The following is a 23,921-nucleotide window of genomic DNA, read 5'->3' as shown; positions in this document are numbered from 1 at the left end:
TCGCCGGTGAGCGGGCATCACCCGCTTCGGTTGCCAAGGAACCGCCGGAGCATAATGCAGCTGCTCCTGGCAACCATTCCACACCAGCTGGGCACCAGCAGCTGGTGGCCACAGGCAGGACCGAGGCGAGGAAGGTCCTGGGAAAGCAGAGGGAAGAGGCACCCAGGGGCTCATCCCCTGCCTGGCTGTCTCTCCCAGGCTTGCAGAGCAGTTCCTGGGTGACCCGGTAGAGCAGCAGTGCCAGGAGGACCTGGGCTTTCTGGGCCCTGCTGGTGGCTGAAGCGATGACCGCCAAAGATGAGGAGGACCTGCCGGCCTATTTCCTCAAGCAGTACAGGCAGAACCTCCTGCCCTTGCTCAGGTGAGGGGACTCCTCCATCCACCTCCATGCCCTCCATCCTCTTCTCCTGTTTCCTCCATCCCTCCTTCCCCCACGATGGCAAACTCCCCGATCTCCACCGCTTCAGTCTCCTCTCCTCCCTCCCTTGCCCAGCCCTGTTCCTCCCTGTGACCCCCCTTGCTTTGTCAGAGGGTTCCCTGCTGGGGATGCCGTGCTGCCAGATGGGATCTGAGATGGTGCTGGGTTGCTCTGGCCCGTCATCCCACTCTGGACACAGTCCAGCACCCTGCCCAGGCACCAGACCCAGCGTGTAACCTTGATGGAAACTTGTGTGGCAGGAAACACAGGCTGACAGAGGAGGGCTCCCTGTCTCCATTTGTTCACCTCCAGGAGAAGAGGAAAGAAGCCAAACAGGTGCAAAAGGCTCTGGAGGAGAAGCGAGAGGTGAGAAAGATGGGAGGGTGCTGGGGCATGGTAGGGGTGTTGTGTTTTGTTGGAGGGCAGCAACGGGCAGGTGAGTGGCTCCGGGTGTGGGCGGCCACGTCACGCTCGCTCTGGTGCTGCCAGGCCTTCAAGGAGAAGATGGCTGACATAGCCCGCCGGTGGAGGGAACTCCACGCCAAGAAGGACCAGCTGAAAACCTACATGGAGAAATCTATGAGGAGGTTAAAGGTACGCCTGCTCCTGATCAGCTCCGCTGACGTGACCCTGAGCCACAGCGCCACCTTCTCACCTCCCCTGGGGAGACAGTCTTGGGCCAGCACTTCTGTCCAAGCCTCCCTTGAGCCTGGTGGGGTGAGGAACGGGACTGGCAGGGCATGGGGGTTTGTACTGCAGATGGGGAAAGCCCTGAGAGCGCTTGGGCAGCAGGGAGCTTGTCCAGTACCAGTGTGATCTCCTGAGGGCCCCAAACATCCCCCAAGAAGGATCTCAGCCTGTCCCCACTGTTGACACCCAGGTGACTCCCAAGGGCAGATCCCAGTAGGTCTGAAAAGCAGAGTTCTGTCCCAGGTGCCTGTCTCCAAGAGCCAAGGGTCAGTGCAAGAGGGGTGGCCATGTGTTGTGGGGGCGAAATTTAGGGTTCTGCTTACTGCAGAACAATGCTTAGATGTCTCAAAGAGAAGTGCGACGTGGAAGAGTTCGGTGGCAGGTTCACTCTGTTATTCACTGCGTGGGGGAAATATGTCAGGCCGAACGCTGCTGACCTTCTCTCCAGGAGCCTGCACCCTGATAACTGTTCACTCCGAAGTCTGTGTCTCGAGCTCCAGAGGTGAACTTTCAGGCAAGGCTGTATCCGTCACAGTGCGAACTCTCAGGATTCTTCTCTCCCTGAGAACAGTTTGCTGCAGAGTCTGTATTTTGGAGCTCTGGAAGCAAACTTCCAGGGCAGGCCTGTACCACACCATGTTGAACAGGGAGGGAAGATGTTCCCCAGGGTGCTGCAGCACTGCTCTGTCCCCTGTGAGTGTATCTCCTCCCAGTGCTGCTGGGTGACCCAGCTCCATCTGCCCTTGCCTTCCTTTCCTTCTGTGTGTGTGTGTATTAGTGGGGGAAACATCACTAGGAAGATGATCAGCTGCGAGTCCAAGCTCTGAAGAAAGCCGTGAGAGAAAGAGAGGAGAAAACACAAAAGGAGATGGAGCTTTTGAGGGCTAAGAAGAAACTCAAAGCCCTGAAAAAGGAACACCAGAAGCTCAGCAGCCAAGTGCAGAAGCACTCCATCTTCAAAAACTACCTGGAGAATGTGGTGAAGATCTCCCCACAGGTGAGTTTGGACATGAGAGACAGATCATGGCCTCAGGGAGGGCTGTATGTGGATGTTAAACCTGGAGGAGATAAGGCAAGTCCAGGGAAATCATGACACTTGGTCAAACGCAGACACCTCAGGTGGGATGGGAGGAGGTTCCCTGCAAGCCAGGTGAGCCAAGGGGACCAGAGTGAGGGGAGGAAAAGCAGAAAAGGAGATGAAGGCTTGAGAAAACCCAAGAAAAAGTGTTAGAAGGGGGAACAGCACAGAGCTGAGGGGCATGGGGACCCCTTTGTGTCACTGTTTCACGTGACATGGATGGTTTGGGAGAAGGGCCAAGCTGCCCGAGAATGGGAGCCCAGGCAGCTGTCGGGAAAGCTGAGCCTTCTCTCAAGGGTGTGTGGGCGTCCCTCCCTGCATCGCTTGCACTCCTGCGGCCTGGCTGCCCCACTCCCATGGCTGGGTGACTTGGCCCTGGCAGCTGCACTTGTGCTTTGTTTCCTATCAGAGCACTGGGGAGTGGTACAACATCTCCCCTTGCTGCTGGCAGTGGCAGCTCTGGGACCGGCACAATGGGGCCATCAAACAGGGAATGTGGCGACGCTCACAAACCAACTGGGGCAGCAGGCTCGCCAAGAGGGGAAATCTTTCAGCTGGGGGAGGTGTTGTCCCTGGTCAGGACAGGGTGCCAAACAGCACGAGACTTGCAGTCATGAGGGGAGGGCAGGGGCATTACTAAACCCAGGATCCTTGTGCTGCAGTTTGAGGACATCCAGGACGTCATTTCCCGCTACAAGCTGCTGGTGAGGACGCGCAAGGACCTGCAGCAGTCCCAAGAGAAGGACAGGGAAATGATGGAGCAAGCCAAGGTGCTCCTGGATCAGTACGAGGCAGAGAAAGCAGCTGAGATCCTGCAGTGCCGAAATGAGCTGGAGCAGCTCCAACGACGTTTTGTGCAGGCTCAAAGTGATGTCCGCTTCTGGGTGAGGAACTGCAGGATGGGCAGGGGAAGATCTCCAAGGCCTGGCTGGGTGAAGCCACAGGGTCATGGCAAGGCACAGTGGCAGACTTTGTAATTGGAGGAGATGCCTCATTTCATCCTTGCAGCAGGGGGTGCAGAATGACAAATGACAGACCAGGTCTGGAACAGGTTATGTCAGGGCTTAAAACAAGGCCCTCACAAAAACTCCAGGATCTTTCCCTTCTTGTTTGAACTCACAGTCAAAAGAGATCTGCTACCCAGTCCTTGGGGAGGTTTGCCTCGGCACAGACCCCAAGCTTGCTCCATCACACGCCTGTTGGGTTTGTGTAGCCTGGTCAGACTCATTTCCATTCACCATTCCTTGCAGTATCATCCCTGTCATGGGCCTTCAGTGTGGACCATCTCGTGGTCTCCACTGTTCATGGCTCGGGCCTCAGAGTGAAGCTGGTTTTGCTGATTTTTTATTTGTTTTCATCCTTTGCACAGCATCTGCACACCAGGGCTCACCCCTTCTCCTCCCTCCTTCCCAGTCCAACAATGACCCAACTGGTGGTCATCTGGGCTGTACCAAGGCACATGAATGTGTAGAAACGCGCGCAGCTCTGCTGGCCTCTGTTCCCTTTGCATCACTCTGAGGCGACCTTGCCAAATTCCCTTCCTGGATACTCCAGGCTGCAGGAGTTGAGTCCCACCAGGCAAAGCTGGAAAGCGCGTGGTCTGGGCGGGTGGTGGTGGGATGCGCTGCCCCCAGGGTGTCAACTATCGGGGTATCTGGAGGACCCACTAGAACGAGGGGTGCAGGAGCTGGCAGAGAGATGTGGCTGCTCAAGGAGCAGCTGTGGTAGTTCCTGGATCTGCTTCCACCACACCAAGCTGAACCAGCTCCAGCATAGCCCTGGGTAAGGACAGGTTCTTCCTAGCAAAACAAAGGAGTGTGGAAGCCAGGCTCTCCAGCACTGAGACAGCATCTTTGCTGGGACATATCACCATGCTGTGTGTCTCTCCTTCTCCTCCCCTTCTCAGACTGCTCGCTGAGCCGACATCCAGAACAGGAATGCCAAGAATGCCCTGATGCTGACGACGATGAAGATGGCTGTCCACAACCTCTTCCAGTGCGTGAACACGCAGCTGAAAGCCAAAGTGCATGTGCCGGAGGATGACAGCCTCAGACAGCTGGACATGGTAGAACCAAGCCAGACCCCCTCCCTGCCCAGAAAGAGAGGCAGTAATGACCCTCAGCTGCCCAAAGGGAGGGGAAAGCCCAGAGAAATCAAGGTGCCCAACAGACACTTCCCTTTCCCCCTGGGCTGTCTCTTGGGCATGGGGAATGGGCGGAGGACACCAGGCAAACCTGTCTCGTCCCAGGAGGCAGAGCAGGGGGTGGATGCCTGTTGGGAGCTGGGCAGGCTGGGGCAGGGGGTGCAGATCCACCCATGGCTATAGTCTGGCTTCATTCACCCCTCTGAGTCACCTGTAAAAGCCCATTGTGGTGGTGCAGATCCAGCAGGGCAATTGCCTTCATCCTCCTGCTCACTTTGGTTGGTGAAATTTGCACTCCAAAAGGGCCAATGGGCTCCTCTCTGCCTCCTGTTCCCACCCCTGCTGTGACCTCTACCATCTATCTTCCCTACCTTAGATTCAGCAGTCTATCCTGGACCTCAAAGGCATCGTTACGGAGGTGAAACGGAAGGGCGTGGAGAGCCACCGGCGAGCAGCTAAGCGCGAGCATTAAGGGCAAGAGGAGGACAGAGAGCCCTAGGGATGCTGTGTTACGTCAGTGAAGTTTCAAAACCTTTCTAGCTGTTTTGTCCTGCCCAGTTGTTGAGTCCCTTTCATACTATTAAAATAACCAAAGATTTTGAAGTGTCTCTCCGTTTCCTGGGAGGGTTGGAAGCATCAGAGCATCTTCACCCCAGAGGCCATGGGGTGCCTTTTCTGGCAGGTGGGATTCTGGTTGCAGGAGACGGTGTCCCAGCAAAGCAGGCAAAATAGGGAGAGCAGGCCGGGACAGGAGTGGAGCTTCAAATAAGGATTAGTACTGGTGTTCACATTGGGACCTTCCAGCCAGACTAAGCTCTGAGATGTTGAAGAGGGACGTCACAGCAGGGGGGGCCGGTGCTTTGGAAGAGCTTCAGAGATTTTCCACCACCCCACCCAGCACATCTACAGATGTGGGTTTTGCTGCACAGCCATGTGCTGCGTACTAAAACTCACCTTCTCCCTCAAGATGTTGGGAAGGTGTGGAGAATGGATATAGGTGAAGGATGAACCAGCCAGGGCGGTTGCACCGAGCATTTGGCTGTTCATGGCGAGGGCTGACATGACGAATGCAAAACAAGAGGCCTAAAAATGGCTCTGGAGTCCCACTGTGGAGTTCAGGCTGGGCTCAGAGTCTGTTAGGGAGGACATTTGAATGCACCAAAGACCCAATGACATAAGCTTACAGATTTGTGCATCAAAGAGACCATTGATCACATACTTGCTCCCTTCTCTCCAGTGGTTTTTCCGGTCCTGAGCCCAGAGCAGTGGATTCGGCTAATGCATCCTCCAGGAAAGTCTGAGAACAGAAGGCTGCTATCAGTGAACAAATATATCAAGATTTCAGGGCTTCGAGCATTAAAGGAGATTAACCTAGGGAGGCAGTTTCTTGCCTTTCCAAAGATTTCTCAGCCTGGCCCAAAAGAGAAACATTAGGTCAAGAGCCAGAAATGGAAGGGCTGGATGTCTCGCTGCTCTGTACTCTTGCAATACCAGAGAACTCCAAAGGATCTTGTTTCTGTTCCACTTCAACCACCCTGCTGTGACACAGCCTGAGACATCTCTCTGCAAAGGTCAGAGGTGCAGAAATCATCCAGGAGCCAAGCTTCCAACAGACATTTGTAGTGGCAGAGCCGCCCCCCTGCCCCGGGGGTTGGGGTTGTCCCCAGCCTGGCTGAGAGGTGAAGTCAGAGGCAAAAGAAACTGAAGGAGCACCATTAGAAGGTAATAATGAGTGAGCAATCGCTGAACACATGCGTGCAGAGCACTGGACAGTACATGCAGCCTATCATGTTATTGTATAGCACGAGTTACAACCAATCACATTGTTGTAAGGCGCGTGGACAGGGCAGCTTTGCTATAAAGCCAGCCCGCTCCGACAATAAAGCGAACTCTGTGAACATCCCATTGGTGTGTCAGGTTCCGTGTCTCGCATGGAAAAAGCAACATTTCTGCTTTGCTGTAACGTGGGGGAGCCCCTCGCTGCCCCCCTAATTGGCTTGTGGGACTCAGCAGCGTGGAAGGGAACTAAAGCCTTGGAGAAAATGTCCTGCTTGCACTGAGAGCCCGCGGCCACCAGCCAAAATACCCTGGGTCTGTCCCCGCGGGGCAGCCACCCCCTGGCTCAGCACCGCCTAGTCCTCTTAGTCCATGCAGCAGGACGAGCAGCTCAAGTGCCTCCAGGCCAGCATCATGCAGCTCCAAGAGGACTATGAGAAGTTCAGCTCAGCCCTTGCAAACCTCCAGCAGGATGGCCAGCAGGAGCAGAAGGACATCAAGGTGGGTGGCTGTAACCCGCAGGCAGAGCCCAGGCTGGGACCCCAAGGGATCTGTCCCCCTGACACCCTGCTCGCAGCCCTGCACAGCTTCCCGATGCCTTTCCTGGAGGTTTCTGATGGGGTGGGGAGGGGAGGCAGGGGGTGCTCGGCTGGCCGGGGGGCAGCTCCGACCCTGCCGTGGCGTCACGGGCTGCTGTCTGCCTTGGGAGGCTCTGTCCCAGGCCCTGGAGAGGCTCAAGAAGCAGAAAGCAGACAAGGAGCAGCTGCTGGTGCTGGGAATCGATGAGGTAGGGGCTCGAGGGGCCCTGGTGCCAGCCAAGGGTGTCCCGGGCAGGGTGACAAACGCCCCTTGTCCCTTGGGTGCCGGCTGGCAGAACCAGCCAGGGGGAGGGAGGATTTCCAGCCCGGCTGCGGGTCCCTTGCCAGGTCCCTCTGTGACCCCGAGTGCCTTTGGCTGGTGGGAGCAACCCCACGGGGGTGATGGGGTGAACAGGGCCACGTAGCCACTTCTCCCTCTCGCGTTGTCCCTGGATCCTGTCCCCACCGCTCTCCCGCCTTTCCCCATTGCTAGAAAGCAGACAAAGCCGCCCTGGCTGACAAAGTCAGTCGCAGCCAGTTTGAGGCGTGCGAGGAGCGGCTGAACAAGGCGATGGAGGAGGTGACGAGCCGGGTGACGGGCCAGGAGGAGGGCTGGCACCGGTTCCAGAAAGAGCTGCAGAGACAGATGGACTGCAAGGTGAGGGCTCGTCCCCTCCACGCAGAACTGGCACCTTGGGGGCCTGGCAGCCTGAGGCAGCATCCTTGCGAGGGTGCCCCTTCCCGGCTGTCCCCCTGGGGACCGCCATGTCCCATCCTGGGGTAGATGGCTGAGGGTGTCACCCTTCCACAGCTGGACCGCTGGGAGCTGGGGGCGTTCCGGGAGCAGCAGGAGGAGCGGTGGAAGAGCCTCAGCGGGCAGCTCCAGAAGGCGCTGCAGCCAGAGCGTGACGATGCCGCTGGGATTAGGAAGTGAGTGCGATGGGGACAGTGGTGCCTTTGGCAGTGCCGGCCCTGTTCCTGCTGGCTGTCCCAGCTTGTGCCGCTGTTGTACCCTGGCATGGGAGCCGTGTGGGCAGCGCCCCTGGGGATGCTGAGCAAGTGGCTGTGCCTTGTGCTCCTGCCAGCTGCAGCTTCCCAGTGATGGAGGGGGCACAATGAGGGGGCACGTGTGGGAGGAGCCCTCCCGAACCAATCTTGGGGGGTGGGTGCAGAGGCTTTTTGTGGCAGGGGACGGTGTACAGGTGGGGCTGTGCCCCCCAGGAGCTCCCCAGCCCTTTTCTCCCCTCTCCAGGCAGCTGCTGCCTGGTTTCCATTGCCTGTCCTGCGAGCGGCCCCTCCACATGCTGGCGCCTGTATTAGCAATCAGGACACATAACCACGGGCGTAGTTATATGCGATGCTTTATTTCAGCGCTGGGAAACCAGGGGTTCGCACCCAAAACTGGCTTCCATCGTCAGTTTAGGTTACACAGTATTTATGCAGTCCATTCACATACATATTCATATATTCATTAGGATCATTAGAATATGTAACAGTTGCTCAACATTTATTGCAACATCGATTGCAACACCTTGGAACTACTTTGATCATGCGCAGTGTCCTCTGGTGGTCTTTCAGGGGGTCTTCAGGATGAAGTAAGTAGTCTTCATCGCCTCTGTCCTTTCCACCTTTTGATGCGGCACATGCGCACTACTCTATAATTGCACAACTGCTGACTAGCTTAATTTCCAGAGGTACTGTATATATTTCTCCTCATTCTAAGCATATTTGGGCTAAGATAAACGCTAGGTTGATAAGATAAAGGTATGCTCAATTCCCTTATTAGGTAAAACACGGTATGCAAAGGTTGAATCAGCCTGGTACCCATCCCAGAAAAGAACATCTTGTAAAATTGATCCTGTTAGTCTCCTATTAAGATTGACTGTATTGACTGTATTAGTATAATCCCCTATAAAATTGATTCTGTCTCTAACATGTCCCCCCTTTGAGAATGCTTTTCTATTCTTAGACAATGCATTCTCACCTTAATCAACTATTTCGATTATTCTTCATAAGCTGGAGGGTTTTCGAATACAGGATTATCATAATTCCTGCTCAAGACACTAAAAATGCGATCACTTGTTTGACTAAGTACACGCCTAACACCTACATACAATAAGCAAAGAAGCACAATCACAATTTCAAGTACCACTACACTTTCTAGTAGTGAATATACCCATCCTCCCAAATTTAAGCCAAATGTATTCAACAGAGCGCCTATCCAGCTCTGTTCTGCATCCTGCTTTTCTTTTTGCAGCTCCATCTCTGTTTGGGTCAGTAGGGAAATGTCCTTCTCAACTTCTGAAGTTACGTTTGGAATATGGATGCAGCAATGATCAATTCTGTCTTTCAAATATCCACAGACACCATTTTCTTTCAGTAACATTATGTCGAGTGCCATTCTATTCTGCAAGGTCATTTTAGTCGTAGCCTGTAATTGTATATTAAGTTCCCGAAAACCCTTTTTAGTTATTCTAGCCAATCGATCCATTTGCCCAATCAATTTATCAATCATTTCTCTATTTCTGTAGGCCGCAATTGGTGCGAAGAAAGATTCTAGTGCCCAGCCAAATTTAACACTGCTTGATGGTTCGTGCCACACATCTTCATCTACCTCTCGTTTGTGCCTAACCTGTAGAAGTTCTTGCCTATTTTTCAAGGGTGACTTTTTCCAAATAGGACATAGGGTCGGCAGTCCCAGAGTAATTTCCCTTACTGGTCCTCCTATTGGTAGGTGAGTTGTCCAGGTCCCATCACTTAAGGCCCAAACCAGATGTCCCACACTACCTATAGCGCCTCTACAATCAATTCTATCTCCATCAATGCCTATTTTGGTTGCTTCCTTTGGATCCAATTGTTTCTGACAAATGCAACCTGCAATTGTTGCAACTTTAATGATGGACAGAGGTATTTCTTTTACATCTGTCTGGCAGGTTATTACTTGTGAACAATTCCACCATGGTACTGTTGTTCCTCCTGTTACATTGGACCACCGTACACACCATGGAAATGCTTCACTATATTGGTATTGTTGTACAATACTCAGTGTCCACATGTTATTCCATGATTCAGTTCTATTTTTGCTATTTTGATCTTTGCATTCCCACTAAGTCCGTTCAACCTTTTCATTTACCGTCTCTTTGGTCCAGCTTTCATAGGTGCACTTGGTTTTCCACCCAGCACCTGAACCAAGTTTTCCTCTGAGTCTCATACAATCTTCTATTGTCATTACTTCTGTCTGGGGTCCGCTTTTTACCCATCGCTCAGTTGGGACTTCTTCTATTCTAGTGTGAGATTCACATGCTATTTTACTAGTTTTATTTACTTCTGGTAAGGTGGTAGATGTTATTCCCCACTGTATTGGATCTTCAGCCGATTTTGGAATTGGAAGGCAAGCAGTGATGCTACTGGTATTCTGGGTCAATGCAAAATCTCGAATTAGCCCTATCATCAGATTCTCTGCCTGATTCTGTACGCTTTGTACTACCTGTGGCACCTGGGTACTTTCATTATTGTTTACTGCTCTTCGTGGCCTAATTTGCAATCCCATTTGAATTGTCCCATTTTCCCACCGTTTATCAGAGGCCTTGTGGAATAGAGTGGCACTTCCCCCTCCAATTTTCAAAAGTACAAACACTCTAACCAAAATCACAATTCGGTAATGAAAACCAGACATTATTGCGATGTAATCTTGAGCGTGGTAGGACCCACTATCTGCGATTTCCACAGTCTTGGAACTCTTTTCACTCGGGTATAATGTATCCAGGAGTCTACTCCAGCAACTTTGACTGCGGTGAATGTAGTCAGGAGTACTTGATAGGGTCCGTCCCAGCGCTCTTTTAAGGGTTCTTCATTCCAGGTTCTTATATACACCGTGTCTCCAGGCTCTATATCATGTACCGGATTCTCGAGCGCTAGTGGGCGATTCCACACTAGTGCGGATCTGAGTCGATTCAATGTCCTGCCAAGAGACAACAGATAATTGTGCAAGTCCTGATTACCTTTCACATGTACCTCTGGGTTTGGGTCTGGTGCTTCATATGGTTTGCCATACAAAATCTCGTATGAACTTACTGACATCCCACTCCTAGGTTTAATCCTAATGCGCAGCAATGCTATTGGCAAGGCCTGAGGCCATTGAATTTTTGCTTCCTGACAGATCTTGCTAAGTTGCCTTTTTAGAGTTTGATTCGTTTTCTCCACTTGCCCACTAGACTGGGGTCTCCATGGGGTATGTAACTCCCATTTAATTCCCAAACATCTGCTGATTTCTTTTACTAATTGTGCCACAAAGTGTGGTCCCCTATCGGAAGATATCCCCAGTGGTACCCCAAATCTAGGGATTATTTCCTTTAGTAACCATTTTACAGTTTCTTTTGCTTGGTTGGTGCGACAAGGGAAAGCTTCTGGCCATCCTGAAAAGGTATCTACCCCAACTAGTATATACCTGAATCCTCGGGTTCTGGGGAGCTCTACATAATCTATTTGCCAATAATCCCCAGGTTGTACACCCCTCTTAATTTTCCCCATTTCTATTTTTCTTCTTACTAAAGGATTATTTTTCAAGCAAATTTCACACTTAGCTGTAATAGACTTTGCCATTGTTAACATCTGGACCGAGATAATTTGTTTTCTTAGGTAAGCTACCAATGCTTCTGCACCCCAGTGACACTTCTGTTGTTCCGTCTGAAGTATTCCTCTCATAATAGTGGTTGGTACCACAACTTGTCCGTTGGTGGTTACATACCACCCAGAATTATTTTTGCTGGCTCTTACTAGACTTGCCAATTTTTCATCTTCTGTAGAATATTTAGGTGGTTCTGAAGGTAATAAATCAATTGCTCTTACCTTCTGGGAGACAAGGCCCACCATTGTTCTTACTTGCCGTGCTACTGACCGAGCTGTTTGATCAGCAAGCCGATTTCCCTCCATGATTTTTGATGTTCCACCTTGATGAGCTTTACAGTGCATTACAGCAACTTGTGATGGCTTTTGAATGGTCTTAAGCAGGTTCAGTATCTCCTCCTGGTACTTCATGTTTGTTCCTTGTGAAGAGAGCAGTCCCCGCTCTTTCCAAAGGGCTCCATGCACATGAACAACTCCGAAAGCATATTTTGAATCAGTCCATATATTAACTTTCTTGTTTTCGCTGAGTTCCAATGCTCTGGTTAAGGCGATTAACTCCGCTTTTTGTGCTGAGGTGTTTGATGGTAAGGGCTTAGCCTCAATTACTGTCTTGGCAGTAGTGATGGCATATCCTGCATACCGCATTCCGTTCTCAACAAAGCTACTGCCATCAGTAAAGAGTTCCCAGTCAGTTTCTGCCAGCGGAGTGTCTTTCAAATCAGGGCGACTTGCGTGGATATATTCGATGACTTCCACGCAATCATGTTCCAGGTCTCCTTCTTCAGTACCTGCACCCAAAAACTCAGCAGGGTTCATTAGGTTAGTAGTTTTTAGAATAACATCATCTTGTTCTGTCAGAATTACCTGGTATTTCATCATTCTGCTTGCGGAAAGCCAATGGCCCCCCTTTTGTTCCAGTACTGTTGTCACCATATGGGATACAAACACTTCTGTCCTTTTTCCCATAGTTAGTTTTCGGACCTCCTGGATCAGTATTACTGTAGCAGCTACCGCCTGTAAGCACGCCGGCCACCCAGCACTTACCGGATCTAGCTGTTTAGAAAAATAGCCGACAGGTCTTTTCCAAGATCCCAGTCGTTGGGTTAATACCCCCAAGGCAAGTCTTTGTCGCTCATGTACAAACAACTGAAAATCTTTGCTCAAGTCTGGCAGACCCAAGGCAGGTGCCTGCATCAAAGCTGGTTTCAATTTCTGGAAAGCCTCTCATTGTGGCTTTCCCCACACTAAGGTCTTATTCTTCTGTGCCTCATATAAAGGTTTGGCAATAAGTCCATAGTCCATGATCCAGAGCCTGCACCATCCTGTCATTCCTAAAAAGGATCTTAATTCGTGTAAGTTTCGTGGTTCTGAAATAGCACAGATAGCATGCACACGGTTTGTGTTTTCTGCTGTCCTTGAGAAAGCTCGAATCCTAAATAAATCACAGTCTCGGATACAATTTGAGCTTTATTTTTCGATACTTTGTGCCCATTCATTCCCAATTGGTTCAGTATTTCAATCGTTACCTGGATGCAGAGTTCTCGCGTCTCAGTCGCGATCAAAATGTCGTCTACGTATTGTAGCAACAGGTACCGTTGTCGAGGGATTATGATGTGGCCTTTCGTAGTCCATTCCTCGAGCTCCTTAGCCAACTGATTTCCAAAAATAGTTGGGCTATTCTTGAATCCTTGCGGAAGACGTGTCCAGGTTAACTGAGTTTTCCTTCCATTGTGTGGATTTTCCCATTCAAAGGCAAACAATTTTTTGCTTTCCTGGTCGAGGGGTATGCAGAAGAAGGCATCTTTTAAATCAAGCACAGTAAGCCATTTCTATTTCTCCTTCACAGATGTTAACAAGGTATATGGGTTTACAAATACCGGATAAATGTCCTTAGTGATCTGGTTTACAGCCCGCAAATCTTGGACTAATCGGTAACTACCATCAGGCTTCTTTACTGGAAAAATTGGAGTATTATATTCTGATTCACATTCCTCTAGAATTCCATACCTCAAAATTTTTTCAATTAGAGGCACTATTCCTAACCTAGCTTCTAGTTTCAGTGGGTACTGCCTCAACTGTACTGGCTTGGCATCTTCCTTCAGTTCCACTTTAACGGGCTGGGCCGTTTTCGATTTCCCAGGTATGTCAGTCGCCTATACCGTGGGGATCACTGCCTCCTCCACAGCTTGTGGTACCTCTGCTACTGGGTTTTCTTTTAACAGCAAAACTTGTTCTACCTTAGATTCCGGAATTTTCATTACCAGGTTTCCATTCTCGAATGTTATTACAGCATCCAATTTGGTCAATAAGTCCCGTCCTAAAAGGGAAACTGGACAATCTGGAACATATAAGAACTCATGGGTTAACTCCTTTTCTCCAAAACACAGATCTAAGGGTTGTAGGAATGGCTGTACTTCTTCCTTCCCTGTGGCACCAACAATCGTTGTCTTTTTATTACTTACTGTTCCCTGTAAAGAATTTAGCACAGAATAAGTAGCCCCTGTGTCCACCAAAAAATCTCACATCCTGATCCCCCACTTGTATCGTCACCAGGGGTTCCTTACTCTGGGTATCTGTTTCTGTGCTGCCATATAGTCAGCTGTTGTTATTATACTCCCCCAACACCAGAGTTTGTATTGCATTCCCTGCTGCGCGTGGTACCTGACCCGTAGGGCCCGGACGATTCGGGCATTCATTTTTCCAGTGTCCTCCCTCCTTACAATAAGCACATTGATTTATACCAAGCTTTACAACAGGCCTCAGAGGAGTTCCCTGAACATTCCGAAAACCGCGCCCTCGGCCGCCTCTAGCTTCCCTGCCGCGGGCTTCCATTCCTATTCCCCTGCCTTGCCCTTGGACCAGAGCCAACAAGTCTTGCTGAGAACGCCTCGACTGCTCCTTTTCTCTATTATTATAAACTTTCCAGGCTGTTTCTAACATAACATCCAGATCTCGCAATTGTGCCCCCTCCAGTTTCTGTAATTTCTCCCGAATATCATCCTGAGACTCCCCCAAAAAGATCAAAGCCAACTGGACCCTTGCTTGTTCTGTTTCAATATCTAAATCCATATATCTTTTTGCAGTTTCCTTCAATCTTTCTAAAAAGGCTGAAGGGGATTCATTCTCTTCCTGCCTAACATTATACAATTTTGACCAATTCATTTGTTTTGGCATAGCAGTCTGAACACCAATTAATAACCAGTCCTGATACCTCCGGAGGCGAAGCTGACCAGCCCCAGTATTATAATCCCACCGGGGTTCCTCTTTTGGGAAATTCTCATCAACATTACCGCCCACAGCCCCATTCCGAATATCCTCTCTTACTTTATCTCTTGCTACCCGTATAACCATATCTTTTTCTGTAGAATCCATTAATGTGTCAAGAATCACCTGCAAATCATCCTAATCGGGATTCTGCGTTTTAATTATCATCTTAATTATCCTTGCAACCTTGTCTGGGTTTTCCCGGTAAGGACCAGCTGATTGTTTCCAAATCATTAGATCTCCTGGTGAAAATGGGACTTTTACATAAACTGGTTCTCCCCCCACTCCTACCGCCTGTCTCAAGGGTGCTATTACATTTGACGGTTCACCCGCCTGTCTCAAGGGTGCTATTACATTTGACGGTTCACCCCCCTTTTGGGCTTCCTTTTCTCTGTTCCTAGTTCTGTGGGATATTGGTGTAGTTGTTACTCCTTTTACTCCGGTTGCTGCCCCCTCATCCCCACTGGAATCGATATCACTTTCAGTAAGACGCACAGGTGCCGAGGGTTTAAGGGGTTTAGGTGCAGAGGGTTCAATTTCTGAAGGCGCAACGTCTAAACACGGCAGATCTGAAGCGTTGCCGCGGCTGCTCTCTACTGCCAAACACGTTATGCATTTCTTTTCCACCGTACAGCCCGTACATTTATCATTAATACCGTTCCTCTGGACTAACATTAACCCACATTCCTTCGTCCAGTCCTGTTTTTGTTCAAGATAGCAAAAGAGATCCACATACTGTACTTCATCCCATTTACCTTCCCTTTGACAAAACCTCATTAATTCAACAATAGTTCCATGTTCTAAAGTACCTTCCGGTGGCCAACGTACTTCATTAGGCAAGTCATATTCAGGCCACCAGTGAGTACAATATTCAATTAATTTCTTTTTACTCATAGATTGTCCAAATCCAGCCTCCTTCCAATGTTTCAACAAACAGTCTAATGGTGACATCTTTGTACCACACATACCAACACAAAAGAGTAACGCAGAGACGGGTTAATACAGAAAGATAACACACGGATAACTTTGAAATCACCAGTCTCAACAGCGAACACAGGTCAAATTACCAGAACGATGATCTGTATTCACTGTTGAAAACGGTGACCCCAGACAACCAGATAAATAACCAGACCAAGTGGTGAGCCTGAATAACACAAATAACAGACCAGGTGTGCACAAATAACCAGACCCTAGGTGCACGCAGATAACCAGACAGGCAAAACCAGAACCAGATAACCAGATACCAGATGCTGAACCTGCAGAGGTTTCCCTCTGTCTAACGGACGGCTGCCTAGGCAATACCTCGGGAGCTCCCTGCCCAACCGAGCGTGGCTTTCGCCGGCTCTGACCGGCAGGCTACCGGATGCCTGACCAGCAGGCTACAGGACCAGAACAGAACCAGACCAGATGGGTACCCAATAATCCAGGTAAAACAACAGATAAAGCACCTTCTTACCAATCAGAGGTCCGTCGTGAGCAGCAGAGAGCCGGTCGCGTCCGACGCACTCCCCAAGAATACCTCGGTGCTAGCCAGAGCAGGATCGAGACGCGAGCCGTCTCAGCAATGCCCGCGAGGTCCCATCTGGGTTGCCAAAATGTTAGCAATCAGGACACATAACCACGGGCGTAGTTATATGCGGTGCTTTATTTCAGCGCTGGGAAACCAGGGGTTCGCACCCAAAACTGGCTTCCATCGTCAGTTTAGGTTACACAGTATTTATGCAGTCCATTCACATACATATTCATATATTCATTAGGATCATTAGAATATGTAACAGTTGCTCAACATTTATTGCAACATCGATTGCAACACCTTGGAACTACTTTGATCATGCGCAGTGTCCTCTGGTGGTCTTTCAGGGGGTCTTCAGGATGAAGTAAGTAGTCTTCATCGCCTCTGTCCTTTCCACCTTTTGATGCGGCACATGCGCACTACTCTATAATTGCACAACTGCTGACTAGCTTAATTTCCAGAGGTACTGTATATATTTCTCCTCATTCTAAGCATATTTGGGCTAAGATAAACGCTAGGTTGATAAGATAAAGGTATGCTCAATTCCCTTATTAGGTAAAACACGGTATGCAAAGGTTGAATCAGCCTGGTACCCATCCCAGAAAAGAACATCTTGTAAAATTGATCCTGTTAGTCTCCTATTAAGATTGACTGTATTGATTGTATTAGTATAATCCCCTATAAAATTGATTCTATCTCTAACACCTGGACCGTGAGTAACTGCCCCCTGACCCCTCCCTGGCGTCGAGTGACACATGGGGTGCCACCTGCCAGGCACTGAGCACCCCATGTCCTGTCCCACAGGGAGCGGACGGGCGAGTGCAGGTACCCCACTGTTCCGCGGAGCTGCGGGGGCCCACACAGCCTCACGCCCCCGCTCTTCCAGCCCCAACCGCCCAGCACCCCACGACCGTCCCCATCAGTCGCCCGCAGCCCCGGCAAGGTAGGGATGACGGAGGTGGGGAGGGGGATGCTGAGCCTGCGGGGGGATCTATCCGTGCCTCAGTTTTTCCAGGGAGAGCTGGCTGGGGGAGGGTTGCTGGGGGATGCGGAGTGGGGCCCCGTGTTTGGGTCACATGCTCTCCCCTTCCCAGAAGGACTCGATGCAGCTTTCGGGCCAGGACGGCACTGATGGGAACCGGCAGGACGAGCAGCTCTCCACGATGGCGGGCTCTCAGCTGCCCACAATGCCAAGGGCCACCCCAGACACCACGACCTCGAAGAGCCGGCCAGGTATGGCCCTGTCAGGGCATCAGGGGGCAGAGGACACCCTGCTGTCTGTGGGGACGGGTCTGTGCCCGCAGCTGGGCAGGGCAGGACGGGAGTCTGGGGTCTGGACTGGGATGTGGGGGCAGCACGGGCTGCTGGGGCAGCCGCTCCTCGTGGTGGAGCTGGAGGGAGCTGGGGGGACATGGGGGGTGGTGCTGGCAGTGTGGGACAACAGCCTGTGTGCTTCAGGGTGGGGGAAGGACCCTGTTTGTGGGTGTCTGTAGCTGACCCTGCCCCTCGCCCCCAGGCACCCCCTCCTCGCTGCTCTCGGCCGTGCTGCTGCACCAACCAGTCCCGTCTCCCAGGCGCTTCACCCTGGCACCGAGTCTGCTGCCGCCCATCCAGCCCCCCCGCAATGAATCACTCCCTGACAGCCGGGCAGGACAGGGGTCCCGGCCCCGGTCCCAACGCCCCGGGCGCTGAGCAGGCAGCGGCTCCAATAAATGGCGATGGGCAACCAAGCGCTGGTGTGATCTGAGTGGGGGTCCCTGGGGCAGGATGGCAGAAAGCCCCACTGTGTTTGCTTTTCAGGAGAAAAATAAGCGCTAAAAAGGCACTTTGGGGGTGCCCAGGTGGATCCGGTGGTACCCAGGGCCCCCCCAGAGGGAGCACTGGCAGCAAACCGGTGGGCACCAGGGCAGAGCCAGCAAAGGCCCATCCTGCACCCCGGGTGGGGCTGAGGTGTCCATGGGCTTCAGAAACACCCCCTGGGACTAACTGGGGGGATGGGGTGAGGGGGTAACCAGGGGGCTGTGCAAGAAGCCAGGCTGACTGTCGGCAGCCAGAGGAGGGGAGTGCTTTGCTCTGGGTCGGGGGACCCAGAACTGGGGGCACGCAGCAGCTCCGCGCCACGCCCCGGCGTGCCCACAGCCCCATGTCGCAGCACTTTGCAACCGCAGGAAAGCGCCCGGCACTTCCGGCTGATGGGCGCTCTGGTCACGCCCACAGCCCTCGGCTGACAGACGGGGCCCTCGTTTAATGAAACGCCTGGGAGCAGAGAAGCTTCTGGAGCACTGACCGTATACGGACCCAGCTCGGATTCCCTTGGGCTTGACAAGGAGGCTGTGGGACCTTCCGGCGGTTTCGGTGTGGGGCTGTGGGCTAAGCGTTGTCCTCAGACTGCGGACCCTGCGGGAACTCCCCGGGCAGAGCCCCCCCCGCCCCGCCGGCCGGTGGTTGTGTCTGCTGGGGACCCTGCGGAGCCACCAGCTTTCGTGAGTGGGGATGTGCCTTTGGAATTGTCATTCAAAGGGTAGATGAGCACAGCTCGGCTTCAGCCAGGACGCCTCTGTGCCTTTAGTTTTTGTTTTTCCCTCACCTTCCCTTTCGTGCGGAGCGGCCCGGCCCGGGACGGGGGGGTGTGGGTGTGTGTGCTGAGGGAACACCTCGTACCCAGCAGCCTGCTCCGTGCCGCTGCTCCTTGTCCCTGCATTTATATACGATACACAAATGTAAAGCAAACGGGGGGGGTGCGTGGGAGCAGGAGCGGCTGGGGGCTCCTGGGCCGGGCCTGACGCCTGCAGCGCCTCACGCTTTCCCGCTCCCGTTGCGCCGCCATCTTCGGCGCGGGCAGTGAAGCCGCCGCACTGAGGCCGTGCCTCGTGCCGCCGGGGAGGAGGGGAGCTGGTCGCTCTGGGAGCCGCTCTTGGGAAGCGGGCCGCGCACCCCGCCGAGGAGGGGGAGTTAACGTGCTTCGAGTCCTCCTCCTCGGGTACCGGTGCCGTTCGGGCGGTGGCTGATGAGGTGTCTGTCGCGGTGCGGGGAGAGCGCGGCCGCTGTGCCCTCACAGTCTCTCACGCAGACAGGACGGCGGCTGCGTGGAGCGGCGCTCCAGCCCCTGGCGGAGCTCCCGTGGCTGGGTGAGGGGACGGGATCCCCCCTCCAGCCTCGCTGCCTGCCAGGGAAACCCCTTCCCCTTTTCCAAACCTCCTTTTCCCCCTCAGCTCAATCCCCCTTTCCCAGCCAGAGGGAACCCGTTCTCTGCCTGGCCACCCCCATCTTGGGGTCACTTGTCCCTGGTTCCTGAGGTTCCGCCGAGTGGGCGTGGGGCGGGTTTGGGTCGGGCTGAGCCGAGGCCCGGCTCCCGGGGGGATGCTCTGCAAGGAACACCCGCCGCCCCAGGAGCACTGCTGCTCCGGTTTATTTTCATATTTCCCGCGCCTAGCACTGCGCCCCAGCAGTGAACCAGCAGACTGCAGGTACCGAAGGGATCTCCTCCTCCTCCCCACCCCTTAAGGGGCGGTAATCACTGCAGGAGTAAGAAAAGGATGCTGCAGGAGCTGAGGTTGCCTTCTACATCTGTTGTTTCTCGCTTCAGAGCTGCGCCGGGGCTGCAGGACTCTCTGGCCGTGATGGTGAGCGGAAACAACTTTACAACCTGTAAAGTCATAAAACTTCCCAACTCACAAGGTTATAAAGCAGGTATGTTCATTTCAACGTCGGGCGCAAGGGGGATCGTTCCACCGTTCATGCGCAACTTCTAACAATATGAGGTGTGTTTAAATACAGTAAGGTGTTATGTATTCATAATGACCCCAGGAACACCTCTACATATTCATAACCTTTCCCGCTTCTTATTAAAATGAGTCCCAGGTGATCATTTCCATAGTCTCCTCCTTGACCCCTCCCTGTTGCACCTGCGCAGTGCCATCTGGTGGTCTTGAGGAGGGGTCTTTGGATGAAGGCTCCTTCAGCCTCGTCACAGTGACCTCTTTACCTTTGGCTCATTATGTTGAATGGACTGGAACCCAAGCTGCCAAGTCGATTGAAATCAGACTGGTTCCCCCCTTTTGCTGTAAATCTTCGTTATCTCGTCTTCTCAAGTTTACATCTAGGTGCTGTAAAACCTCTTACCTTGGCATTCGACGAGGTTCTGTTTTTTCTTAACATAATGGGTTAGTTAGTTAGTTAGTTCCCTCTATCAGTTCCCCCCTTTTCGGGAAGGTTAGTAAATTCTTGTACTAACATGATGATTTCCTATTTAACCTTTTCTCGGACCACAAGTAAGAAGGCTGTTTCGACATGAGAAGACTTATCTTTCTCCCTCAAAGAACAAACAAATTCTCATGTTGAACAAAACATTCGTGTTGCTCTTCTGGGGCAGCTGATGACCGGGTGGCTGGTGCCCCGGCAGCAATGGCATCTGTTGGGCTGCAGCGGGAGCTCGCGCTCTTTGGCATGGTGACCCCGCTCACTGCAGTTCCTAGCGCTTTCCTTTTGGGTTTCTTCTTCCCAGTGCGATGGCCAGGTCCAGTTTGGTGTTATCTTTTAAAATCATTTAAAATCATTCTGCAAGTTTTCTACGATTCATTTGTTATCAACTAATTCTCTCTCTGCTTGCTGAAGTTTACTCCATTGTGCTTGTAAATCTGTGTAAGGTGATTTAATGACCTCTTGCTCAGTTTGCTTGTCGTTCATGGCAGCTATCAATGCTGCTTCCAAAACAGCAGAGATCTCAAATTTGCTTTCTTTTGCCAAGTCCCTTATTTGCTCAGTTACAATATCTGGAGCCGACCAACGTCCAGAAGCCCTCCTAAGACCCTCAGGAGTCCGGCAAGCCTTATAATCTTTCAGGAAACTCAACATCAGGGAGCAGTCCAGGCCTGGCTTGACCCGGCATGCCATGACCCACTGCCGGAGAACGCGGCACAGACCGATCAGTCCTCCTTTAGAGCCTCTGGCTCCTATCCCGCCCGAACCGCTTCTCACAGAATATCCCACTTCTGACACCCAATAAACTGTCCCGTCCCAACAGGTGGGATGAGGGATGAGTTAACTCTTGGTTTCTCCTTAGCTGTTTGAGTTTTTCTAGTTTCTTTCTTATATCTCCCCAGGACTTTGTTACAAACTGGGGGGTCCACTCCAGGAGCCTGTTTATCCTTTGCTTTTTCCTTGCGTGAACTTCTCTTCATCCCAGAATTGTAGCATGATCCTCCCCAAGAGACTGTTGGGGGGTCCAAAATTCTCACGTGACCCCCCCACCAAGGGACTGTCAGGGGGTACCTCTGGCAGGTCACTCCCCTTCGACCTCTTGTGGGGATCAAACCAACAAAACCTGGCTCACAACGTGGGGCTCAAACCCACGACACAGAGTTCTTCACTCACTTTGTCCCTTCAGTGGCCAAGCCCCTCGCGGGGTGTTGGAAGCGCACTTAGAAGGACTCCACGCTCCCTTCGCAACCAGGTTGCGTCTCAGCCAACACCAGTCACACAGTCAAACTGCCCGACCCGGCGGTACTTACAGTCCACTTTTCCTGTCGGGACCGTCGTGCACTCTGGATTACGGGTAAACTGCATTTTTCAGGGGGAGTGAGCTTCTTTCTTTTGCTTCTGCTTTAATTTTGAATAACGTTGGTAGCTCTCCGCACACCCGAGTGCAAGGGCCACTGTTAAAGTGGGGCGCCTCCCTTGAACCTGAGGTAACACAGAGCCATCCAAGGTTGTCACGTCGGGGTCACCAATTGAAATAAATAGCTTACACTTTTTCTATGGATAAACAACGTTTAATCCAATTCCTTAGTTGTATTCCTTAAATACGTGTTCATTAGAGCATAAGCAAAACAGCGCTGGGTGCGCGGGGATTCGCTCTGCCCAACACATACATCTTTTAACAATGGGAAGTGTGCTTAAATATAGTAAGGTGTTACATATTCATAATGACCCCAGAAACCCCTCTACATATTCATAACCTTTCCCTGCTTCTTATTAAAATGAGTCTCAGATAACCATTTCCATAGTCTCCTCGTTGACCCTCCCCAGTTACACCTGCGCAGTGCCATGAAGATTGGAGAGCCGCGGGTCAAAGATGAGTCCTCATGGAGGGATGATTAATGCTCGTTTTATTACAATTCTGATTCTATTCTATAGGGTTAATCCAAGGTTCACGTGGTATATGACACAAGGTAATTAGTTACAACGTAATGTTCACCCGTTACAGCAATAGCACGTCTTTGTTCTACAAAATAGCACGTCTTTGTTCTACAAGACAGCATACCTTTGTTCTACATCCTCTTTTCGTGTTTTACTTCTTAATAAGTTTCTTTCTATTGATTACCCAAGGACAAATCCTTGCTGTCCGACACGTACGCTGGGTTGTGCAAGTGGGACTGGAAAAGTACCGAGTGCCCTGTTTCTTCAAGCATATTCTCTACAGTGTCACTTGGTGATTTTGAGGAGGGGTCTTTGGATGAAGGCTCTTTCAGCTTCGTCACAGTGAACTTTTTACCTGTGGCTCATTATGATGAATTGGCTGGAACCCAAGCTGCCAAGCCGACCGAAATCAGACTGGCGCCCCCTTTTGCTGTAAATCTCGGCTGTCTTGTCTCCTGAAGGTTACAGCTGGGGCTGTAAAACTTCTTATCTCAGCATTCGATGAGGTTCTGTTTTTTTTTAACACAATTGGTTACATACAGCTCTAAACTGTAAAATTCATTATGTGGCTTAAAGTGTTAGTTTGTTAGTAGGCCCTTATAATGGGGTTGGGTAACCCTTAAAATGTTAGTTCCCTCTATCAATATAACTTCATAAACAAGTTTCATACCTTGTTACATAGAACTTAACCAGCTTTTCCTTTTTCCAGGTTCAGAGCCTGTGCCTCATTTGGTTATATCTGTAAACACTGAACATCTCCTCAGCAGGAATCACAACTGCATTTCTCACAGATCCAACTTTCTGCTATGCCCAAATTCACCACTTTATCCTACCTGGCCTCTCTCAGCTCTCAGTCGTACTCTAAATGCTCGTGAGGAGTGTTTGCAATACGAAGTGATGCAATTAACTCTTTGAGATACTTCCCACTGCTTTACTGAGAGGATGGAATTCACTAGGGGGGCCTTAAGAACAATCCTGCCAACGCTTTGCTAAGCTGGAGCAGAATGGAGACGCTGCTGCTGTGATACATTATCAGGTCTTGTCGGTCTCCCAACTCTCCTGAAATACGAAGCATGACACTAATGGGATGGTATAGTCTTCTTAATCAATCCAGCTGTCAGTCAAGTTCTGCCCCTTCCATGCCCCTCTTCCTTGATGCCTTCCAAATAATGAGCGTGCTAGCTGTGATTAAGAAAGGTTTCTAACTGCAGGAAGGAAATTAACTCATTTTCAGCCAGAGCAGTACAGCCACTGCAGACAAGGACACACAGGGCTCCACAGCTCTGCTTGTGTGGAAAAGCATCCCACTGCTGCTTCGCAGACAGACTCGGCCCCAGCGCCAGCTCTGCAGCAAGCACTTGAAATTCAGACGTGCCGAGACCTCCCTGGTTGCTAATGCAGGGGGTTCCCATGCTCTGCTGGGGACCAGCGTTTCCTCCAGCCCCGGGGAAACAAGGGTGGGAAGAAAGGAGCATCTTCAGAAAACAGGATGAGAAGAAAATAAGGCAAGGCAAGGCTAGGCCAAAGGACGTTTCCTTGCTTTATATTTTCTACCACATTCATCTGGAGACGAGGAGGAAAGCCATCAGACCTGATGGATTAGGCCCAAGCAAAAACCCCGGCTACTTGAGACACTTAGACTAAGCCTAAAATGCAAAGATCTCTCCATAAAGATGGTTTTGATACTCTACTTCCAC

At 51.3% G+C, this 23,921-nt stretch overlaps 1 protein-coding gene and 1 pseudogene across 1 annotated transcript; both read left to right on the top strand.

Annotated features, from left to right (window-relative positions):
• Positions 1-297: 297 nt before the first annotated feature.
• On the top strand, positions 298-4,912 carry LOC136104421 (coiled-coil domain-containing protein 42-like; annotated as a pseudogene).
• Positions 4,913-6,519: 1,607 nt separating this feature from the next.
• LOC139828522 (glutamine-rich protein 2-like) lies at positions 6,520-23,620 on the top strand. Its single transcript, XM_071811551.1, has 4 exons — positions 6,520-6,606; positions 6,815-6,892; positions 7,177-7,341; positions 23,546-23,620. The coding sequence occupies exons 1-4, from the start codon at positions 6,520-6,522 to the stop codon at positions 23,618-23,620; spliced, it is 405 nt and encodes a 134-aa protein (XP_071667652.1).
• The last annotated feature ends 301 nt before the right edge of the window (positions 23,621-23,921 follow it).

Source organism: Patagioenas fasciata, chromosome 8 (assembly GCF_037038585.1).
Source record: "Patagioenas fasciata isolate bPatFas1 chromosome 8, bPatFas1.hap1, whole genome shotgun sequence".
NCBI lineage: Eukaryota > Metazoa > Chordata > Aves > Columbiformes > Columbidae > Patagioenas > Patagioenas fasciata.
The sequence above is the reverse complement of the archived record's forward strand: the minus strand, read 5'-3'. Positions and strand labels throughout refer to the sequence as shown.

Bases quoted from the DNA above. Each gene is read 5' to 3' on its own strand.
- LOC139828522 (XM_071811551.1), top strand. From the start codon at position 6,520: ATGCAGCTCCAAGAGGACTATGAGAAGTTCAGCTCAGCCCTTGCAAAC. The intron at 6,607-6,814 runs GTGGGTGGCTGT...CTGCCTTGGGAG, and splicing joins AGGAGCAGAAGGACATCAAG to GCTCTGTCCCAGGCCCTGGA. The intron at 7,342-23,545 runs GTGAGGGCTCGT...GCTGCTTCGCAG, and splicing joins AGAGACAGATGGACTGCAAG to ACAGACTCGGCCCCAGCGCC.